The 21462-nt window shown below is 47.2% G+C and overlaps 1 protein-coding gene across 7 annotated transcripts; it reads left to right on the top strand.

Moving 5' to 3' along the window:
* The first annotated feature begins 319 nt into the window (after positions 1-319).
* On the top strand, positions 320-20926 carry Trio (trio Rho guanine nucleotide exchange factor). 7 transcript variants are annotated; one of them, XM_077403986.1, is made up of 28 exons: positions 330-535; positions 2156-2446; positions 2527-2640; positions 2742-3066; positions 3149-3807; positions 4452-4547; positions 4987-5165; positions 5231-5378; positions 5479-5670; positions 5790-7808; positions 7889-8080; positions 8167-8430; positions 8769-9125; positions 12505-13063; positions 13380-13452; positions 13565-14021; positions 14116-14211; positions 14285-14622; positions 14704-14863; positions 14941-15168; positions 15252-15440; positions 15553-15788; positions 17666-17927; positions 18715-19255; positions 19341-19884; positions 19974-20312; positions 20425-20617; positions 20730-20926. In XM_077403986.1, exons 2-28 carry the CDS (start codon positions 2183-2185, stop codon positions 20835-20837), a joined length of 9132 nt encoding a protein of 3043 aa, XP_077260112.1. In that variant the 5' UTR covers positions 330-535; positions 2156-2182; the 3' UTR covers positions 20838-20926. The 7 variants fall into 7 exon arrangements, with proteins under 7 accessions (XP_077260115.1, XP_077260114.1, XP_077260116.1 ...); XM_077403984.1 differs by lacking the exon at positions 4452-4547 and adding an exon at positions 3984-4091; XM_077403985.1 differs by lacking the exons at positions 330-535; positions 4452-4547 and adding exons at positions 1316-1421; positions 3984-4091.
* Positions 20927-21462: the final 536 nt, after the last annotated feature.

Raw genomic sequence — 21462 nt, 5'->3', positions numbered from 1 at the left:
CGACCAATCGGGTATCAACTCTGTTCCAACTAAGTTTGGAAGTGAGCTTACGCCTTATCAAATGATATGTATGTATTTATATAAATTATAAAATTAATATTATGTTATGAATGAAATTCTAAAAATCGCGCAATGATAAGACCAATGATCACCCTGTTGAATGAAAAAAAAAAAATCCAAGTTTGTATTCGCGCGATCCGAATTCGCCTTAACGTGGCGGGCAAATCCTTGCGGACGCGTCGTAAAGTCTAGTGACGCCTCGCGGAGCGGAGGAGTCGCGCGCGACTCGTGTGCCGTTTCCCTCCCCTCGGGCCAGTGGAGTGGAGACTGTGGAGTGTGGAGAGTCTCGTAGTCTCGTATATACTGTGGTCTCGTGTCGTTCGAACATGGCAGCGATGATCTCGGAACTCGACTCGCGTGACGGTCGCCCGTGATTCATCGGACGCCGATGAAACGACAATATGAACGGTAGGCCGGCGCGACGGGGACGGGGAACAAGGACGCCGGGGTCGTCGCGAACGAGCTTTTCGCCGAGGTGAGTCCGAGTTCCGAGTCCCCCTTCGCCTTCGCTTTTCGCACGAGTTTCTTCTTCCGTTTACCACGCGCCGCGGAAAAAAAAAAGTCGCGAGACTTGGCGATTCGCTCAAAGCGGTCAAATATAAATAAGCGAAACGGCTGCGTAACGGGTTCGCCGCGGCGTGTAGAACCGCGCGGTCGTCGGGACGTCGGCGTCGGGAGAGCGACGGGGGATCGAAAACGCCTCGAGTCGCGCGCGGAGTGAGTGCCGATATATCCATGACAGGCCGCTATATCTCCGTGGAGTGTGGAGTGAGACGATTGATTGTCCATTTCTCTTTCTCTCTCTCTCTCTTTCCCCGTCACCCGTGACGTTCCATTGTCGGTCGCGCGACCGTCACGCGGGGCTCGTTCGCCGCAATCGCCGCCTTCCCCTCTCCGTATACCGTTAGCCTTCCCACGGGTGGTGGCCGTGGTGGGTGCTGCGAGTCACACGAGGAGAAGCGCCGTCCGAGAACGATAGTATTTTGACAGTGGGGCAGAGGGAGAGAGAGGAGGAAGAAAAGAAGAGTAGAAAGAGGGTTCGCGCGAGGAGGAGGTGGAGGAAAAGGTTGAGGAGGGGGAAGACGACTCGCCTCGCGAGTCGCGAGTCGCGAGGGATGGATACGCGGGTTGCGTGTTACGTGCCTTATTCCGATACGCGTGTATCAACGTCGCGTGCGCAACTCCCACGCCGCAAACAACGGTTTTTCTCTCTCTCTCTCTCTCTCTCTCTCTTTCTCTCTCTCGCGCGCGCGCGCGCGTCTCGCATTCCGCTCTCGTGTCGGTCGGGCCGGACTCCGGCGAGCTTCCCGATTAGGGAGCAGTCGCCGGTGACCGGGAATGGGATGCGGCGACCCTAATCGGTACCATTATATTTATATGCGCGCGCGTACGTGCGTGTGCTGGCGTGTGTATATATTTATGTCCGTGCACGCGGAAGTGTTGTATGCGTGCGCGCGCATGCACACACACACACACGTGCGCTTGTGTATATGTGTGCGTGTGCGTGTGTATATAATGACCTTGAATTTGACTATTTCATTGAATGCATTTATGGAGCGGAGTCACCCCTTCCTCGCATTGTCTCCTTAGGAGGCTAAATGCAGACGAATTTATTCGAGTCTCTCTCTCTCTCTCTCTCTCTCTCTCTCTCTCTCTCTCTCTCTCTCTCTCTCTCTCTCTCTCTCTCTCTCTCTTTCTACGATATCTGAAGCCGGACCAGACTTTATAATTGTACTGTTACATCTATTGTTATTTTTATCAAGGCGTGTAAATTTAAAACTGTTTGAAAACAATCACAAAATTTTCACATTGGCCACGTTCAGCAGAACATTTATTTTGCAACCTTTGGACGTTTTCCGAGCTCAGATTGGATTATTCTTTAGATCCAGAGGAATAATCCAATCTGTGGGCTCAGAAAACTTCCAACAGTTGCAAAATAAACGTTTCGCTGAACGTGGCCGTTGTCTTGCCTTATTGATCAATTTGTGCGCGCGATACTCTTAATTTGCAATGCAATTGTTGCATCGTACGTTACGAGGATGATAATGGGGAGTCTGTCTCACAAACTGTTTGTTTTGTCCGTTGACGGAAGCAGATCATGATCATTTGATGAAAAGCGAGGATGATGGATGGTACACGAGCGGCAGAGGTATTGCCGTTGCTGCAAGAACGTTTGGCAATACTACCGGGCGGACGGGATCGCAGGGGGGGACCTGTGCTCCTGTTTCCGAGCACGCCGAGGCGCGAGCGGGCGAAACCCGAGGATTACAGACGTCTCCTGCAGTATCTGTTTGCCATTCCGAGCGATGAGGCCAGGGGTCTGCGATTCACCGTGATTGTGGATATGCGTGGTACAACGTGGGACTCAGTCAAGCCTATTTTGAAGGTTACACCCTTTTCTCGATGTTCTCGCTTAAATATCGCTTGCCCGCTTGCGCAACATTTAATCTGCATTAATATCTTCAGGTGTTACACGAGCATTTTCATCGTACAGTTCACGTAGCTTTTCTTATTAAACCGGAGAACTTTTGGCAGAAACAGAGGACCTCGTTGGGTAAGCAGAAGAAATATAATTTTGAGGTGAGTGGATTAGAAATTTATGTTTGTATCTAATTCTAATTATGCTTGGACTAACTTAGATGTTTGCAAAGTTATCAATCTGTGAAATACATTAATTTCAGATTAATACAATCAGCTTAGAGGCTCTTGTAAAAGTTATAGATCCTTCTCAGCTCACGGCAGATTTAGATGGATCTTTGCAATACGATCACGCTCAATGGATCGATACCAGATTAGTTGTAGAGGATTTTACGTGGCAGGCGGCGGATCTTCTCGATCGATTGGACGACTTGCAAGAGGATCTCAGTCGAAATGACTTTGCTGACGATGTTGCGGGAGCTAAGCACGGAATTGATCTGCATAACGAGATGAAAAAGAAAATCATGAAAGTCCCGGTGGAGGATATCGAAGTTGTTGGGCAACGCCTGCTTCAGCGATTTAACAACAGTGAGCCAACGCTTGCCTGACGTTAAACTTTCTTTATTATGTAATGTAAACGTATTGTAAATGCGTGTAAACCTGTTTCCAGGTGCAACGGCAACCGGCGGGGAAGGAGGAAGTATTGACAATGGCGCGGCAAGTTGCACAGACTCCGACGGACGAGCCCTGGCCACCCTGGTTATTCAGCATTTGGATTCCGTGCATGCCGCCCAACAGCATCTGTTACAACTGTGGCACATCAAGAAGATGAAATTGGATCAGTGCTTTCAGCTGCGATTGTTCGAACAGGATTGCGAGAAGATGTTCGATTGGATTTGTCACAACCGAGAGGCGTTTCTCGCCAGCTACGTGGAGATCGGCCGCTCGTATCAATTGGCCAAGAATCTGCAGGAGGAACACAAACATTTTACAATGAGCTCGATGAACGTTTACGTGAACATAAATAAGATCCTCACGATGGCTGGCAAATTGCTGGAGACGCAGCATTACGCGGCTGGGCACGTGCGAGCGGTGGCGGGACGTCTGGATCGTGCTTGGAAGGAGTTCGCCGCGGGTCTCGACGAACGTACCGCAGTACTTAGTTTAAGTGTAGTGTTTCACCATAAAGCGGAACAGTATGTCGATAACGTGGCTGGTTGGAGTCAAGCGTGCGAGATTAGTAATCTGCCCAGTGAAATTCCAGCGCTTGAAACTCACATTCGCCAACATCAGACTCTTTACGAAGCCATGTGTCAGGCGTATACGGAGGTAAATTTTGTCCTATTCGTAGCCATAAGCTTTACCATCGTTCGACACGACCGATTTCATCGCGATACGTTTGGAATGGACAATTATTGTTTTTGCGTTATTGTAAATCAATCCGACTTCCATTTCTTCATACATTTCTTTTCATTTCCACTGTAAGTATATCTGATATTTAACAGGTTTACAATGCATATCAAGCGTTATTGAGCGGCCTGGGTTCAATGCTGCAAGTATGTCATAATGTGAGCGCCCATTCTTCAGGGTCGGATACATTTCGCGTCGATTATGTACGAGAAATTCAATTTTTAAAAGCTTTTTGGCGATGCTCGCTTGGTACTTGGGTGCTATTGGAAATATCTATCCGCAAATTTTCTGCCAATGATTAACATTTAAAGTAATTTCCTTATAACCCAGGCGTCTCAGTATTTTCGAACGGATTTTTTTGTATAGTCGCACGTTTATTTGTCCGTTACCGATATTTGTTACTTTATCAGTATTCGTCATCCTATTGTTGTTTTCTCGACTTGGATTCAAAGTTAATTTACGTTGGTTGTCCCATCATACAATACATATAAAGCCATATATTCGAAATGAACGTTGTATATACGAATGTTTCTTAAGCGGGATTGGGTAAAATTCTTATTTAGGTGCATAGTACCAGTAAGAAGCTTCTTTACCAACTGGATCATCTTGTGCAAGTCTGTAATCAACCGCAAGGAATTGACCATGTCGCCAGAAAACATGTACGTTAATTGGTGTTTAAAGGAACCGTTATTGTTGTTTTTCCTTTTTGTCAAAGCCTTCCTCGTGATTACGCACATCCCTGTGTTTAATTTTTTTTAGAAAACAAAGCTTAATTTATGTGTATTAAGCTTTTCAAAAAAAATGTTTATAATTGAGCGAGATAGTAAGTGCTTTCATCATCCTTTTTTTCCAACTGTTCTTTGCATGGGATAAAAAGGAGGGATTATTCTGTACGTGCTATTCAGAGGGAATAAGAATAATATAGAGAAACATGCTTGCTTGTGCTGTAACGATATTATATAACTTTGTATAAAAAGCTCATTAAAATGACGATATCTAATGATACTGATCGGGATGCATGCAGCATTGTTCAATTAACTAATCTTTCAGACCGATTTCTGTATCGTTAATTCACGTTTTGATATTTGATTTATACAGAGCCAAGATGGACACAGTATTGACGGTCATACCGGCACGAGTGGTAATCCAGCAGCTGATTACAGCGAAGGTGCATCTCACGTATTAGCCGTCATTCATCAGATTCTCGGTCATCATAGAGCATTAGAAGCCCGTTGGCACGCTCGCAAAGTCAAGTTGCATCAACGGCTCGCATTAAAGTACGAAAGTAGCAAAGCTCGCGCATTGTTGTATCGATATTAACGCACGCAATTATGATTTTCAGATTATTTCAAGAAGATGTGAAACAAGTTCTCGACTGGCTGACGAACCACGGCGAAGTCTTCATTAGGAAAAACACAGGCGTAGGTCGTAATTTGCAGAAAGCACGCGTCTATCAAAAAAGCCACGAACATTTTGAAAATGTTGCTCAGGTGATTTTTTCAATATATACATTTAATATAGGAATAATCTGTTAGTTCACACATGGTTAAATGTTTTCACGAATGTACTTAACGCTTCTTTCGTTTGCAGAACACTTACACAAATGCGACGAAACTTTTGACCGCCGCTGAAGAACTTGCTCACACGGGGGAATGCGCGGCTGACGAAATATATGCAGTGGCACAAGAGTTGGAGGCTCACGTTAGTAGCTTCGCAGCGAGGGTCGAGCAACGGCGTCGTAGATTAGATTTGGCAGTAGTGTTTTATACTCACGAAAAAGAGGTATTTTTATACAAATTTATTATTTACATCAAACGATAATCTGTAAAACGCGCAGATATTTATACGTCTGCGTATGCGTGCACGTACGGTGTTATTTTCAATGTGGTTTTGTTTCACAGCTTACGGGTTGGGTAGACGAGTTACGTCAGGAATTGCAGCAGGATGAGGTTGCGGAAAACCTGGAGACAGCGGAAAGACTGTTGGAACAGTGCGCGCAGCACAGATCGTCCTGTCTCGAGGCGTGTGCTTCGACAATAGCCCAGGGCGAAGCTCTGCTGCAAGAACTCCGCGAGGCAACCGATGCGCCCGACACAACCGGGTCAATATCGGCGGTGGAGTCGGCCTTAGACAGATTGGCAAGCTTGAGACAAGAATTGGAAGACCTGTGGGCCACCAAGAAGCTGAGACTGGAACTGTGCCTGCGATTACGCGTTTTCGAGCGCGACGCGTTGGAGGCTAGTGGCCAGCTGGAGATGTGGGCGCAGGAGCTGCAGGGACCACCGCGAGAGGGTTCACCCGAGCAGTTGCTGCGCGTGCACAACGACGGAGTCGCCCACATGCAGAATACCGCTTTTCAAATTCTGCATCGTGGCCAAGAATTGGCGCAAGTCTTGGAGGAGGCGGGCGTATGTATTATGGCGGACGGTCAACATAGCGCGGCGGCGCGGGTGCAAGTGCTTCTCGAGTTTCTGAACGAGAGAGAGTTAGACGCGGAGGACCTCGCGGAAATGCGAAGGGTACGGCTGGAACAAGCGTCTCAATTACTACAACTGCAGACAGACGCTTCTCATGTGATTAAGTGGATACGAAATGGCGAGTCGATATTACTGGCCTCACTCAGGATACCGGACGATTTCGAAGACGCCGACCAATTAGGGAAGGAACACTATCATTTTCAACTCGCGATAACAAACACTCACGCATCCGCCGTGCAAGTGAAACACAAAGCGGACGCTCTGATAAGCGGGAATCATTACGATCCCAAAAGTATCAGGGAGGTCGCGGAGGATGTTACCAAACGTTGGCAGCAGCTAGTGACTTGTGCGGAAGAACGACATAAATTAATTACTGCCAGTTTAAACTTTTACAAAACGGTGGACTCGGTACGTTCGGTTCTCGACAGTTTAGAACTGCAATACAATGTGGACGACGATTGGTGTGCCGACGGAGAAAAGGCTGCCGGCATACCGGCGAACATTACCAGACATCAGGAGCAAAAAGAGGCCTTTCTGAAGGCGTGCACGCTGGTACGACGAACCGGTGAAACGTTCTTAAAGTACATCAATCGTAGTTTACAATTTTATAGCTACCACGCCAATAGCGCCGGTTCCGCGAATAAAGTAAAAAATATTTTGGAGGAGTTAGTCGGTAAGGAGAACAAAGTGCTCGAATACTGGACGCAGCGAAAGAAACGTTTAGATCAATGCCATCAGTATGTTCTGTTCGAACGTAGTGCGAAACAGGCTCTCGAATGGATAAAGGAAACCGGTGAATTGTATTTAGCGACGCATACCAACGTCGGGAAGAATCGCATCGAGAACGAACAACTGTTGCAAGAGCACATCGAGTTCAAAGGTGCAGCGAAGGAGACGAGAGAAAGAGTGAAATTGTTGATTCAACTCGCTGACAATTTAGTCGAGAGGGGTCATGCTCATGCCGCGGCGATCAAGCAGGCCGTTGCCGAGGTCGATCAGCGATACAAGGACTTTAGCGCGCGAATGGACTGCTACAAAACGCAAATCGAAGGCGATCTGGGTATTCAGCCCGACGAGGGTCTGCACAGAGATCTGTCTATCGACCGGAATTCGGATCCGTTGCTGGAAGAGAAGATCAAGGGTAAAGATCTGAAGGAACTGAACGAGGAGAAGAGAAGATCTGCACGAAGGAAAGAGTTTATTATGGCTGAACTCTTGCAAACCGAACGTACGTACGTAAAAGACTTGGAAACCTGCATCCGTTGCTTCCTGGACGAGACACGATGCGGAAAGGGAAACGTTCCACCGGGTTTACACAGTCGGGAATCGATCATTTTTAGCAACATAGAGGAGATACATCAGTTTCACAGCAATGTATTTCTACGCGAGCTAGAAAAGTACGAAACCATGCCGGAGGATGTGGGACATTGTTTTGTAGTGTGGGTGAGTGCTATGCGGGTATTATATCAATATTAAGGAGCCGCAATTTTACGTACATCGTTGCAACATTCGTTTCATTTCAGGCACCTAAATTTGACATGTATGTAACTTACTGTAAGAATAAACCCGAGAGCAATCAACTATTAATAACGCACAGTGGAACGTGGTTTGAGGAATTGCAGAGAAAGCATAGAGTAGAACATCCTATCGCTGCGTATCTAATCAAGCCGGTTCAGAGAATTACTAAGTATCAGCTGCTACTTAAGGACTTGCAGGTATTCAGTATTACACGTACATCTCACAAGCTTGCGATGTTAATTTTAAATCGATCGAGTACATATTATCCTCGTTTTTTTTTTAGGCTTGTTGCCAAGAAGGACAGGGCGAAATAAAAGAGGGATTAGAAGTGATGTTAAATGTGCCTAAAAAAGCTAACGATGCCTTACACTTAAGTCTACTGGAAGGTTGCGACGTTAGTATAGATGCGCTCGGTGATGTTGTGTTACAAGATTCATTCACAGTATGGGACCCAAAACAGTTGATCAGGAAAGGAAGAGATCGTCACATATTTCTTTTCGAATTGTATCTTCTCTTTACAAAGGAAGTGAAGGATTCCGCAGGAAAGGTACGCTGCACGCAACAGCTTTGTGTCTTTAGCGTTAAATAAAATTTATCGTGTCGCTCATTTGCTACAACAACGACATAACTAAAAAATTGTCATTGAATTGTTTGCAATAGAATGGTGAGAATTCAATACACTGAATGAAAGAGCTATAATATATAGCTAGATACTTTTGTTCCTCTATAATCAGTTATTACATAAAAAAAAAATCACATTTATAACATTACAAAATTTCCATGATTCAAAACATTCAAACTTATTTTCTGGAAAACTTTGTTTTCTGAGATGTGTTATTGTTGTGTTATTGAGCGATATATCAATACCATGTCGTGTCTTTCAAGGTGAAATACGTTTATAAAAATCGCCTGTTGACCTCCGAATTGGGCGTGACCGAGCATATCGAAGGCGACGAATGCAAATTCGCGGTGTGGACAGGACGAGCACCGACTAGCGACACGCGCGTAGTGCTGCGAGCGAACTCGATGGACGCGAAGCAGCTGTGGGTGATGCGGTTACGCGAGGTGATACAGGAGACCTTCTTGGGCAAGAATATGCCCAAGAGTCCCGCTAAAAAGAGCTCCAGTCAACGCTCCAGCAGGGATCTGGAGGAATGCGCATCCTTGGACGAGAGCGTGGAGAATCTCGACCGAAACTCCTTGGCTTCCTTCGGTTCGACTAATACCACCGATTCTGATAAGGTAAAGTACGATTTTTTAAATATCAAGCTCTTTATACGATTCGTGAGAACTTACGAGATATATAGCAATAAAGAGATATATCAGATTTTTACCTAAAAATAGAGTTTGACGAAAACTGTAAACAAATTTTACTATCGCACGAGAAAGATTAAATCGATAAAATTATGTTATTTAAATATGACGTAGAAGCATGCTTTTTATGGTGGTGTAATTAATTTTTGACACAACACACAGTGTTACTTTCTTATTTGATAAGAAAAAATCGAACAGTCTACAATTACTCTACAATTCTTATTCCTTGAAATCAAAATTTTTTTATATAGCTTTAAAGATCATTATATATACCTTTATATGTTTACCTAATATAAAATCCGGTCTTCATTATTATCAATTATCGTGCAGCAGTGTTCTGCATATTTTTTGATAAATTTTTAGCATGTTGCACACGGGTAATGACCGCTGTATCATTTTTAACTCGAAGAACTATTTATAGAACTGCTTCGCTGCAGACCAAGCTAGAAGTTTATGCTCAAAACGATGATTCATCAAAGATTAGTACATTACTCCAATCTCGCATAATATTTGTTTCGTCTTGAGCTTATCGCTTTTCGATGATATTTTTATGAAAATAGCTTTCTCACCTTTTCTAACTACTACTATGTATTAGGAAATAACATAAAAAAAGTATACAGTGATCTTTCAAGTTATATAAAAAATTTTAAAGCAAAAGCATAAAAAATTATGCTTTTTGCGATTTACAATTAAATTCCTCTTTTATCCTCAATTACATTTGCTTGTGTAAAGATGGCTTTGACCGCCTTAAAGACATGCAAAGTATAAAATTTCTAAATATCTAATTATCTAAAACTATTGAACTATTTCTGTCTCGATATCTCTCTTTTTCAAGCAAAATCGAAGTAATCCGCGAATAACAGAGAGTCTACGGATCCATGGGAACATCCTATGCGAAGGGCACGGTCGCTAATCATTTCTCACCCACCCTTCGTACCTCCGACCTTTACACACCTCGACACCTCTTCTTCAAGATCCAGAATTGTAAACATCTTCCTTCGACGCTCGTAAAAATTGAGAACTCACGTTCTCCGAACGATCCGCTTCCGAATCGGCGCCTGTTATCGGTCCCGAATGTGCCATACGAGTCCACCTGGTTCTTCGTGAGTTCTCGCCCCCCTGCGACAGGGGGATGGCGATACGACGCGACACAGGGAGAAGGCCGCGGCAGGCCAGTACTCGCGCAGGGTTGGGTGGGGCGCGAGTTGGGTTGGGTTAGTTATAATCTCGTCACTCTCCGCACGGTCGCGGGAGGCCGACGGATCAGTACGGGCGCGACTCCCGGGTCAGATGGATCCACTTAAAGGTCCACCGCTGATCGCGCGTAGCTGGACGAATCGGTAAAAGCCTCAGGACCTTCTCTTGCCGGAGGACGGAGAAGTGGGAAGAAGGCAGGAACAACAAGAGAGAGAAAAGGAAAATAACGAAAACGGGCCAGCGCACTGTCGACGATGGCGGACGCGCCGCGCGTCGTCGCGCGCTCCAGGACCCGTGAACGATAGCGCGCCGTCCACCACGTCGTTCCTGCCCTCCTGCGCGCCGCGGTCGCGCTCGCGCGTCTGAAGACCGTAAACCCGCAAGAGGGGCCGATCGCAGGGGTCCCCGGAGGGGTTCCCCGAGACCCCTTTCTATCATGACGTCACCGGCCGGGAAACCGGCGACGATCGCCCAGAAGGCGCGCCGAAAGATCTCCCTGCCGTGGTTCCGCCAGGGCTCCGCGGCACCGCCGCACGTGACCCTCTCCAGGCAGCACACCATCGATACGCCGAGCTCGTTCCAGGCCCGACTTCTGCGCCGTCAACCCTCCCTGGCCCAGGTACCCCGCGAGCCCTTGGACAATCCTCTCGGACGATCCAGCCCCCTCTTTCTTTTTCTTCCTTCGCAGGACTCGTCCCTTCGACCACTCATCCCTTCGGCCGGCAAACATCTTTTCCTGGAAGATCGTGTCTCTCCTCGCAGAAGAGATCATTACGGACGGAACTTCGATAAATTTTTTGCGCGCTCCTCTTTCGGAACCACAAAAATAGATACCGGACGTTGAGACTCGAATCCGCGAATCGTCGCGATCGAGTGAAATCCTGGGAATTCGCACGAAGAGGAATGAACAGTGCAGAGTTTCCTCGAACGAGTATCTGGGAATCTCGAAGCGTCGGCCGTGGGCGATAACGTAATCTTTCCCGCGTTCCTTTATCGCATCTATATTTTTTCTCTCCCCCTTTTTTCACCTTGGTCACTCCTTCGCCGCGCCGCGCGCGGAGCGGCGCGGCGCAGAGCGGCGCGAGTTAACGACGGAGAGCGAGGAGAGAACTTGGCACGTGGAAAATTCTATTTCGGATCGCGGAATGTACGAAAATCGGGCGGACCATCGGGCGGGACCATTCCGGTCGGCCCACGTCGGGCGAACAATTGCGCGTCTCTCGCGCGCGACGAAAGAGGAAAAGGAAGAGAGGGAGCCGAGAGAGCGCGGGAAGGACAGTGTTGTTGATTGAAAACGCGGTAAACGTGCACGCTCGGTCAATATAATATACGCACACGAGGCGGTATTTATAGCAACGTCAAAGTACCGCGGTGTCGTGACATTAGCTATTTTCAAAACGCCGGAATCCGCGTGCGATTTAAAAGCGTCGTCGCGGAAGGGCGCGCGCGCGCGCCCGCGCGTATAAGGGATGAAGAGCGAGGCTGATGAGCGAGCGAGCGAGCGAGTGACACCCGGGTGACACTGATCCGACGATCAGAATCACCCGGGCGTCAGTAATCGGATCTCTAGAATCTCGCTCCGTCGATCCGCAAATTCAAAGACAATCGGTCTCTCGCGTAGAGCGAGCGAGCGAACGAGGGAGAAAGCGAGAGTGAGAGGGCGGGAGCGAGAGGGCGAGAGCGTGCCCCACGGTCGCGCGACGGAGAAGGACGGATCGTATCGACCCGTCTACGCTTGCGTAAGCACGAAAGGACAGGCTCTCTTTCTCTTCCTCTTCGCTTTGCTTCCCTGCTTTCGGTTTATCCCGCATCCACCCTTCTTCACCCTCACCCGCTCCGCCCTCCCTGGCCCCCTAGCCCCCGGCCTCCCGTCGCGGTCGCATCACCGCCGCTTTCACGCACGCGCGCACACAGACACATCGCACTCCGCTAATTATCCCATTTCTATATTCGCTCCCTCCCTCCCCCCTCTTAACTTTCTCCCCCTCACCCTCTTCTTCCCTGCCCCGGTATTCGCGCGAACATCCAACGTACGTCGACCGTGAATCGCGCGACCCCGCCGCGCAATGTGCCGCGGAATCTATTGAGAATCCCCGATGCGTGCTTTCAGACCGGAGTCGTCGAAATGACGTGGGTGGTCGCCGATCATATGGCCGCGCCGGGTTCGAGGGAGCTGAGCGTGACGAAAGGGCAGCAGGTCGAGGTGTTGGAGAACGGTAGCGCGACCACCGGGACCACCAGCGTGACCAACGCCGGCGAATGGACCCTGGTACGTCTGCCGCTCACGCCTGGACAGGCTGAGCCGGCCGCGGAGGGTCTGGTGCCCACCAGCGCCCTGAAGCAGCCGCCGACCGCCTCCTGCAAAACTTCGCCGTCCAGAAAAGCGTCCACGCAGCAGCAGCAGCAGCAGCAGCAGCAACAGCAACCGCAACAATCGCATCACCATCACCAGCAACAGCAGCCGCATCATCATCCGTACCACCAGCAGCAGATCAATCAAGCAATCGTCCAAGCGCAGCAGCAAACTGCCGTCGGGTCGTCGACCACCGCCAGCACTTTGCCGCCGACCTGCTGCGTCGCCGGCGTCCCGCCGACGACGCAGCAGGCGTCCTCGTTGAACGCGGCGCTGTCGTCCGCGGTGCTGTCGCCGATGCTGTCGGAGGACGCGGGTAAGCGGACGCGAAGAAAAGAGAGAGAGGTAGCTGGTCAGTCTGTGAGGCCCTTGCGTTCAGGTTTCTTATTTCTCGCGAATACACATGACGCCGTAAAAAATAGCGGTGTATCGTTGCGCGGTTTCTGCGAAGAAATGCAGAAACCGGAGCGACACCGGACCGAACTGCCGGAAGTCGGTGAACCGCAAACAGGCGCAAAGGCCCGATGACGCGATCGCGCGCTCGCCTCTTATCAATTCCGATAACTGTAAGATAAGTTGGAGCGGAATTCTAGGGATGTCTTAGACTAAACAATTGGTCTTTTGATTAACAGAGAACACCGGAAGCGACGGCAGCGGGTCAACTAGTACAAATTCACCCGGCAACAAGAGACGGGTTTTCAGCGGGTGAGCATTTCATTAGAAACTCCGTCGTTTAATAAGTGCGCCTCGCGCTTATCTCGAAATGTCATACGTGCAACGATAATCATGTACCACGGTCGGGCGTTTCTGTTTATAGACGGAAGTGGCTCCCACCTTCTTTACGCAAACTTAGCCAAGGTAAAGTCGAGAAAACCAATACAGCCGCGCCGACGTCATCGCCTCCTTTGATTGGGCCGTCTTTAAAGAAAAGCGGCTCGGACAAACGCTTTAAATTACCTAGCGGCGTCGAGCACAATCGGCCGGGCAAGGCGGCGTTCGAGGCCGAGGCCGAGGTGCAAGAGGGCGAGGAGGTCAGCAAGGAGGAGGAGGGCGAGGAGCAGCAGGAGGTCGAGGTGGACGTGGACGTGGATGCGGACGTTACGGAGAGCGACGACACGGCGGTGACGAGTTTACAGGAGCAGAATGGTGGGGAAGATGCCGACGACGATCTGGAACTTCCGCCACCGATGAAACCTATAACCGAACCGATACTCGTAGCTACCGCGAATGGTCCATCTGGGTCCACGATACCGAGCGAATTGCCCGGGAAACGAGTGAGTAGTCGATCATACCTCGTTTTTGGAGAGTACTCGATCGCGCTTTCTCGCGTTTTTTGCCGTGTAACCGCTTGCGCTTTCTTTTATACAGTCCGTCAGTCTGTCGGAACGTACGACGAAGATTCTCGATGGCGGCGCGACAACAGCCGATCTCTCGGAGATCGAACAGATCGTCAAGGAGCGAATGGTAAGTCCGTTCACGTTATAACATGCACAAGTTTGTGTATTGCACAAAGTACTACGCGTATCATAATTAACAGGAGCAACATACAGAAAATCAGGAGAGGCATAGTCTCATGCGAACCCCGAACGGAAAGTCGTTGAGCAACGAGGATGAGTATTGTAACGCGGCTATTAACGCGGTCGCTTCCGAGGAGGCAGATCCGGAGAGTACCGCGATCGCGAAGCGGCATTTTGTTATTAGCGAGCTGGTGGATACCGAGAGAGATTACGTCAATGACTTAAAGCTGATAGTCGAAGGTTACATGGCACTAATGCGAGATCCCGACTGCGAGATCCCCTTGCCGGAAGATCTGCGCGCCGGGAAAGATAAGATGGTTTTCGGTAACATAGAGGCTATTTACGAGTGGCACAGAGAGTGAGTCGGACCGACCGTTGAAACTTTTTAGCGATGATCGCACCGTCGAAACTGTTTACGATCGATGTTTCCTGCTTTCAGCTTTTTCCTCAAAGCTTTGGAACGTTGTTTGGAACGTCCTGAAGAGCTCGGACCGCTCTTCAAACGTTACGAGCGAAAGTTGCACATGTACGTGGTTTATTGTCAGAACAAGCCCGTCTCGGAATACATCGTGTCCGAACATATAGATACTTACTTCGAGGTAATTATTAAAATCGATGAAGCCGGCTACGTGCAAAACGGAAACATTTAAACAAAGAGGCGTATGTGTTGCTGTAGGAACTTAGGCAAAAACTTGGGCATCGTTTGCAACTCTGCGACTTGCTGATCAAGCCCGTACAAAGGATTACAAAATATCAACTTCTTCTACGGGAGGCACTGCGCCTCACTGAACGAACTCAAAGGTTATCGGAAATCGAAGGCCTCAGAGCGGCGGCTCATGTCATGCGAGTTATTCCTAAAGCTGCAAACGATATGATGGACGTTGGGAGATTACAAGGTTTCGACGTGAGTATTGCCCTTTTTTCACTCCCTCTCGTTTTACATGGTAAAAACATTGTGGAAAATCCGTCACGTTTAACTTTTTTCAGGGTAAAATAACGGCGCAAGGCAAGCTGTTGTTGCACGGCCCGCTTCTGGTGTCGGAAATATCAAACTTATCGACGAGAGGAAGGGAATGGCAAGTCTTTCTTTTCGAGCAAAATATCATCTTCAGCGAAACTGTCGGAAAGAAAACGCAATTCACCAGTCCTGTTTACATATACAAAGCACATATTCAGGTAAAATTACTTGTTAATTGGTTCTCACTTCTATCCCGCCTATCCTTGTTTCCGGAGGAGGGAAAAATTATTAGTATCATTACATTATCGGATCGATGTACACTGTATGTAGGTAAACAAAATGAGTCTCGAAGATTCGAACGACGATCCAGAGAAGTTTATCATCCGATCGACGGATCCCCGGAACCCTGGGCTAGGATTCTCTTGTAGCATAGCTGAAGAAAGTAGTGGACCGCGCAGGCAGGAGTGGGTAGATACCATCACTGCCATCCTGCAAACTCAGCGCGACTTCCTGAAGGCGATACAATCACCGATTGCCTACCAGAAGGAACTTACCAAAGACCCACTGTAAGCGTCTCTAACACATTGAATTACACACTGACTCTCTTTTAATATCCGATCTGTGAATATTCGTTCCGACATATTTTTGTATATTTTATATAAAAAGAAGATACAATCGCCGTAAGAGCTAGATAATCGTTAGTCGTATCCTAAAAAAAAAAAGAAAAAAAAACCATCGCCTGCTTTTCTCTGCGCCCTGCAGCTCCATTTTTCACCTTTGTCGAAAATTAACTACTTTCCACCGTTTCGATATATCTTGGCGTCTTACATTGTTATTAATATCACACGCTAAAAGATATTTGCACGTATCCAATCATTTTTCTCACATTCCTTTTCTGGATTAAACCTTTATATCCGATGATATATTGCTTTCGTAGTACAGAGGAAACGATAACGATGCAGTATTCAACTATATTCCGCGCAGGAGCTTAAAGAGTATCTATACACACACACAACACAGTACTTACACTTCAAAACTTACACTTCTCTATCGGCTTAGTAAGAAATAAAAATACACTTTATACCAGAAGAGTATATGTGCAGGGTGTCTCAAAAGTGATGCATTAATTTTTTAATGACTCATCGCTAGACGGATTTGAAAGTGATATCTCCTTAGCGAGAGGCGACTGAGCAGCGACAAAATTAAATTTTCGATATTAAATATCTACACGTGACTGGATATTTTTAAAAATTAACCGTTAAGGTAATGTCGCTTTTAAATTTTTGCAAAAGGCCGTCATTAAAAAAACGATGCGATAGCTTTGGGGAACATACAAATATAATAAATATATATCTTTTCATATTCGATGACGTCTCGGAACGATTGTAGACTTCAGCTATCGCTCTGTATCAGATATATATACGGAAGTATATATACTTTAGTGTTTTAGATTGCCACGGGCATGCGAGAGTTAACGCTTTTTTTATCGTTTAATGGATCAAAATCTACTCACCCTGTTCCTTAACGTATACTACTTTTCTAGTCCCAGGAGTCTATAAACGTGTATTAATCCGTTCCAATGCGCATGCATTATGCGTGCATGTATTGTATGCATATACATATGCACCAAGAATGGGGACGTATTTTGTTGTTTACGTGCGTTTACATCTCTACACACATGCGGACTTATAAACGATATGACGATATACAGAAGGACGCGCTACGAGTGCGATGTATTAATAACGTAATAATATATGAAGATATGCAATATATATATTTATAATAATTTTAATAACGTTTACAAAAACATGCGCGCGCGCACGAGTCTACATGGACAGATTTGTGGCGTAACAGTATACTGTGTATATATTTAATGCGCGACACTGGAGGACAGTCCGAAGCAAAGCTATAATTGACCCGCGAATCGTAAGAATTTTGTCTAGAATAAATTGTAAATTGATGATTAAGACCGAGTGATTGTGATATGCATCCTCTTTTATCCTCGTCTACTATCTAATACACGCTCGACCCGACTAACCAGCTTCTTTTCTTATAATTTCATCAAGAACACAGTACTGCGGGAAGCAAGTCCAAGTGTATCTACCACGATCACAACCAACCAACCAACCACCTACCTACCTTGCCGCCATGCGTTGCTATATTAAGCACACACTCATCTATTCTTCGACACGTCCGAAAGATCCAAGTTGCTGGCGACGTCGGTTTCCTCCGTATATCCTGGCTAATGTCGAGACTCGTTCCTATCGATCGTTTCGAGATTCCATTCCGTTCGGAAGTCCATTCGACGAGATACCCTGAAAGATGTTTTTTCTTTATTTATTTTTTTATCGTTTAAACGGCTACCCGCGGGCGTATCGAAGTGCGCGAGTCTCGACGCGTAGTACTGTGTCTTGGATTTCATTTATGATTTGCTGGCGTACAGCCGTGCCACCGTCACCGCCACCACTACCACCACGTCCGAACCTGTACGGGCAACCGTGTCGGTTCCTCCGACGCTGATCGTCTCCGGAACGACGAACAAGGGTAACGAGCATAAGAGTCAACCGTTGCAACGTTCGCAAACCGGAGGATTGGAATGCGCGCAACCACGTACGCCCAGCCCGACAAAGAGTAGGCTAACCTTCCTGGAGGGATTTAAGAATACTCTACGCACACGCTCGCCGATTCGCAACAATTCCATCCCGGTGAGCCAATCCTGTTTAACATGGGCTTTACCCAATTTTAGCTGGCGTATGCATACGTTGTCACCCGTGTCAATTGGAATTCTTGATGATTGCAGCAACGGGGCTCTTCCTCTTCTTGATGCCTGTCGCTATCTACCGCTATCTATCGCATTATCTTCTATCGGTGCGACGATTGTTATACCTCTATCATTAAACAACTCTGTCGACTATGAACGATCCACGAACGAACGCCATTACGTATCTTCTTAATCTTGTGTAACGAGACCTCATACAGACGTAAAGCAAAAAGCATACGTGCACACCTGCGAGGGATAATCGCTAGAAAAATGGAAAGAAAACTCCGAAACCTCTTGTAAACGAATGATGACTTTTGATTCTGCAAACCCCGTTATCGCTTCTAACACCTTTTTACTCACTATATACTGTGTACTACACTACACCGCTGGTTTCTACCGCTCGTCACCAAACGTTATCGCTAGCACTCGACAGAATCGTCGCAATCGATACCCGCCTCTGTAACAACTACTCTACCGCTGCTATACTGCTGATTCTGTCAAAACCACTGCTACTACTACTGCTGTTATTTCTTCCTTTACCGGGATTGCTACTATCGTTATTGCCGCTACCATCCGCCGCACAACGGTGCTGGAAGCTCTCCCTGGGGTCGAACTTCCATGTCGCATTCTTGATGAACGCAGAACGGGGCGTAGCGACGCAAGTTGCATGAAAGCTTAACAACGTGACGAACGTTCAAGAAGACACGCTTGTAACGAAGGGACTGCCTTAGGTCGTTCCAGGTGCACGCGTAAGATTGGCCGCGGATTGGGGAAAGTTACATGCCGGAGACGAGCTCGTTGTCTCGCACCTCGACGGTCCGGGTTTAGTGGTATCCCCCGTGAATACCAAGGACGAGTTGTGGATACCGGCGAGTCTCATTCCGAACTCGGCGATCAGCCGTGCGTGGTCGTTTCGACCGCGGAAGATCGATCTCGCGCGATGTCACGCCGCCGATCCCCGGGAGTCAGCGACGACGGCCGAGGATAAAACGCCGGCTATTCTAAGCAGTCCGACGTCGATACGCGCGACCGTCGGCGAGGTCGTTAGATTCTCCGTCGAGACGCACAACGCGGACAGTGCGACCGTCGCCTGGACGAAGGAGGGCGAGGGTCAGTGTATAAGAGAGAACGATCGGTACCAGTTCCAGCGAAGCGCGGGCTTCGTATACCTGCAGATCACCGGTTGCCGAACCTCGGACTCCGGGATATATCACTGTCACCTAAAAGGCGAAACGGGCTCCTGCTCCGTGGGAATTTCTCTCTTCGTCGTAGGTCTGTTGATCAGGGATCTCGATATAAGGAGTATCACGATAGTCGTGGATAGTCGTAGATTAATTTAATTACGATCGTGTTTCAGGTGGGAAGAGCGGCACCTCCGCGCGCGTTTTAGGATGCTCGAAGGTGGAGATCGATTGGGACAGGCAGGAGATCGGCGGCGCGTCGTGCAGCATAGAATGCAGAACTCTACCGTCGCAGCAATGGATGCCGATGTCGAGGCTGGCTAACGAGCCGCCCGTTCTACTGGACGTGTCGATGGACGCTTCGTGTAGCTTTCGGGTGGTGGGCGAGGATGGGCGGACGACCTCGCCGTCGATGGTAGTGACCCTGTCACGGTCGGACACGGGTGGCGGCGCGGAATGGGAGATCAAGCAGTTCGTCGGCAGGTACCTGGAGCTAGACGAGCTGGGTAACGGTAGATTCGGCACCGTCCGTCGCGCCAGAGACAAGGGCACCGGTCAGGAGGTGGCACTCAAGCAAATCCCACGGCACAAACAGTCGAGAATGCTGACGCGCGCGGAATACGACGTGCTGGCCTCGACTCATCACGCCAACATCGTCAGAGCGTTCGCCTTGTTCGAGAATGCGCCTCGACCCGGAGTGGACACCATCGTCCTGGAGCTGTAAGTATTCAGCGACGATCATCTCGATAACAAACGTATTAACAAATTTTCTCTCTCTCTCTCTCTCTCTCTCTCTCTCCTCTCCGCAGGGTCAGAGGCCCGATGCTGTTTGCATATTTGAGTGAGAAGACGGAATACACCGAAGCGACGGCGACGCGATACACTTGCCAGCTGTTGTCCGCGTTGCGCTGGTTGCATCGTCGCGGCCGGGCACATTTGGACGTGAAACCGGAGAACGTTCTCGTTGATCACGAGACGGACCAGGTGAAGGTGATAGATCTGGGGGAAGCGGTCAGAGCTCCCATCGACGAGATTGTGCCGCCACCCGCCGATCTGGAATTCGCAGCGCCGGAGTCGGTGCTAGGTAGACCGACCGGCCCTTACACGGATATGTGGGCCGTTGGAGTTTTTATTTATGTTTTGTTAAGGTATTTTCCTGAAATATTGTTTTATTTGTTCCTTGAACCTACTATTATTTTTTTTATTGCACCCTGCTTATCCTATTATTATCCGTGTCTTATCCATCTCTGAATATCTTAGTGGATTGTCGCCGTTTTTGGACGATTCCGTCGAAGAAACCACCGCCAACATTCTCAAATGCGATTTCTGTTTTCCTGACGAATATTTCGAGACGATATCCAGCGACGCGAAGGAACTCCTCGGGAGATTATTGTGCCTGCGTGGTGAGGATCGAGTGAACGCAGAGATCTGTCTTGGTTCGCCATGGTTAAAAGTAATAAACTTATACTTTCATAGTTTTTCTCTATTTTAAATAATAATTTACTATTATATGGCGACGATATCGCATTAAAATTTAATAAGATATCGTTCTTTCTTTTTGTTAGATATCAACTGGCGCTACCATACCGTCCACTAGAATGGCCGCATTTATAGAACGTCGTGCACACTGTCTTAAACTGCGTCAAGATCATAATGACAGTTTTTATTCTTAAGATTAATAATATACAGTAAGCATGTTACTTAAAATGCATGACAAATTTATATATGTAAATAGCAAAATATACTTAAACGTTTAACTGTTGATGCCTCCTTTAAATTCCGATTAATTTATAAGAACATTTTCTGTCTTTCTTTATTTCATAAAAATTCTCTTTCCACTACAAAAGTTATCATTAGCACTAAAATTTGAGGTTTGTTCCTAAAAGTTGCTTTCTATTGTTAAACTGGTGTACATACGCTTTCTGTATCTAAAATAAAATAGGCATATGTTTGAAATATATGGCAAAAGCGAGAAAGCAGATTCTAGTGCAACCTAATACAGAAATAAAATAATAAGTTTATTAGCTGTGTTCAGCGGAAAAAAAATAGCTCAGTAAGCGTTTGATCATTTATTACGAATTGTTTCTACAAGTACCTCCAGCACATCCAGCGAAGAATTACGTTTATTTCTACCAATGTAGATTAATTTTATTTGCTTTTTATCTTTTTATAATTCTCAGAATTTTTGTTTATTTCTATCAATGCAGATTAACTTTAATCTCGGTTTAACTTTTTATTTTTTGTTCTATATATATATATAGTTCTAAGAATATAAATATATAAAAAAAGGTAATAAAT

The sequence above is a fragment of the Temnothorax americanus genome, unplaced genomic scaffold, assembly GCF_048541705.1.
Source record: "Temnothorax americanus isolate GAGA-0224 unplaced genomic scaffold, ASM4854170v1 Scaffold18, whole genome shotgun sequence".
NCBI lineage: Eukaryota > Metazoa > Arthropoda > Insecta > Hymenoptera > Formicidae > Temnothorax > Temnothorax americanus.
This window is presented reverse-complemented; position numbering and strand designations above follow the sequence as displayed.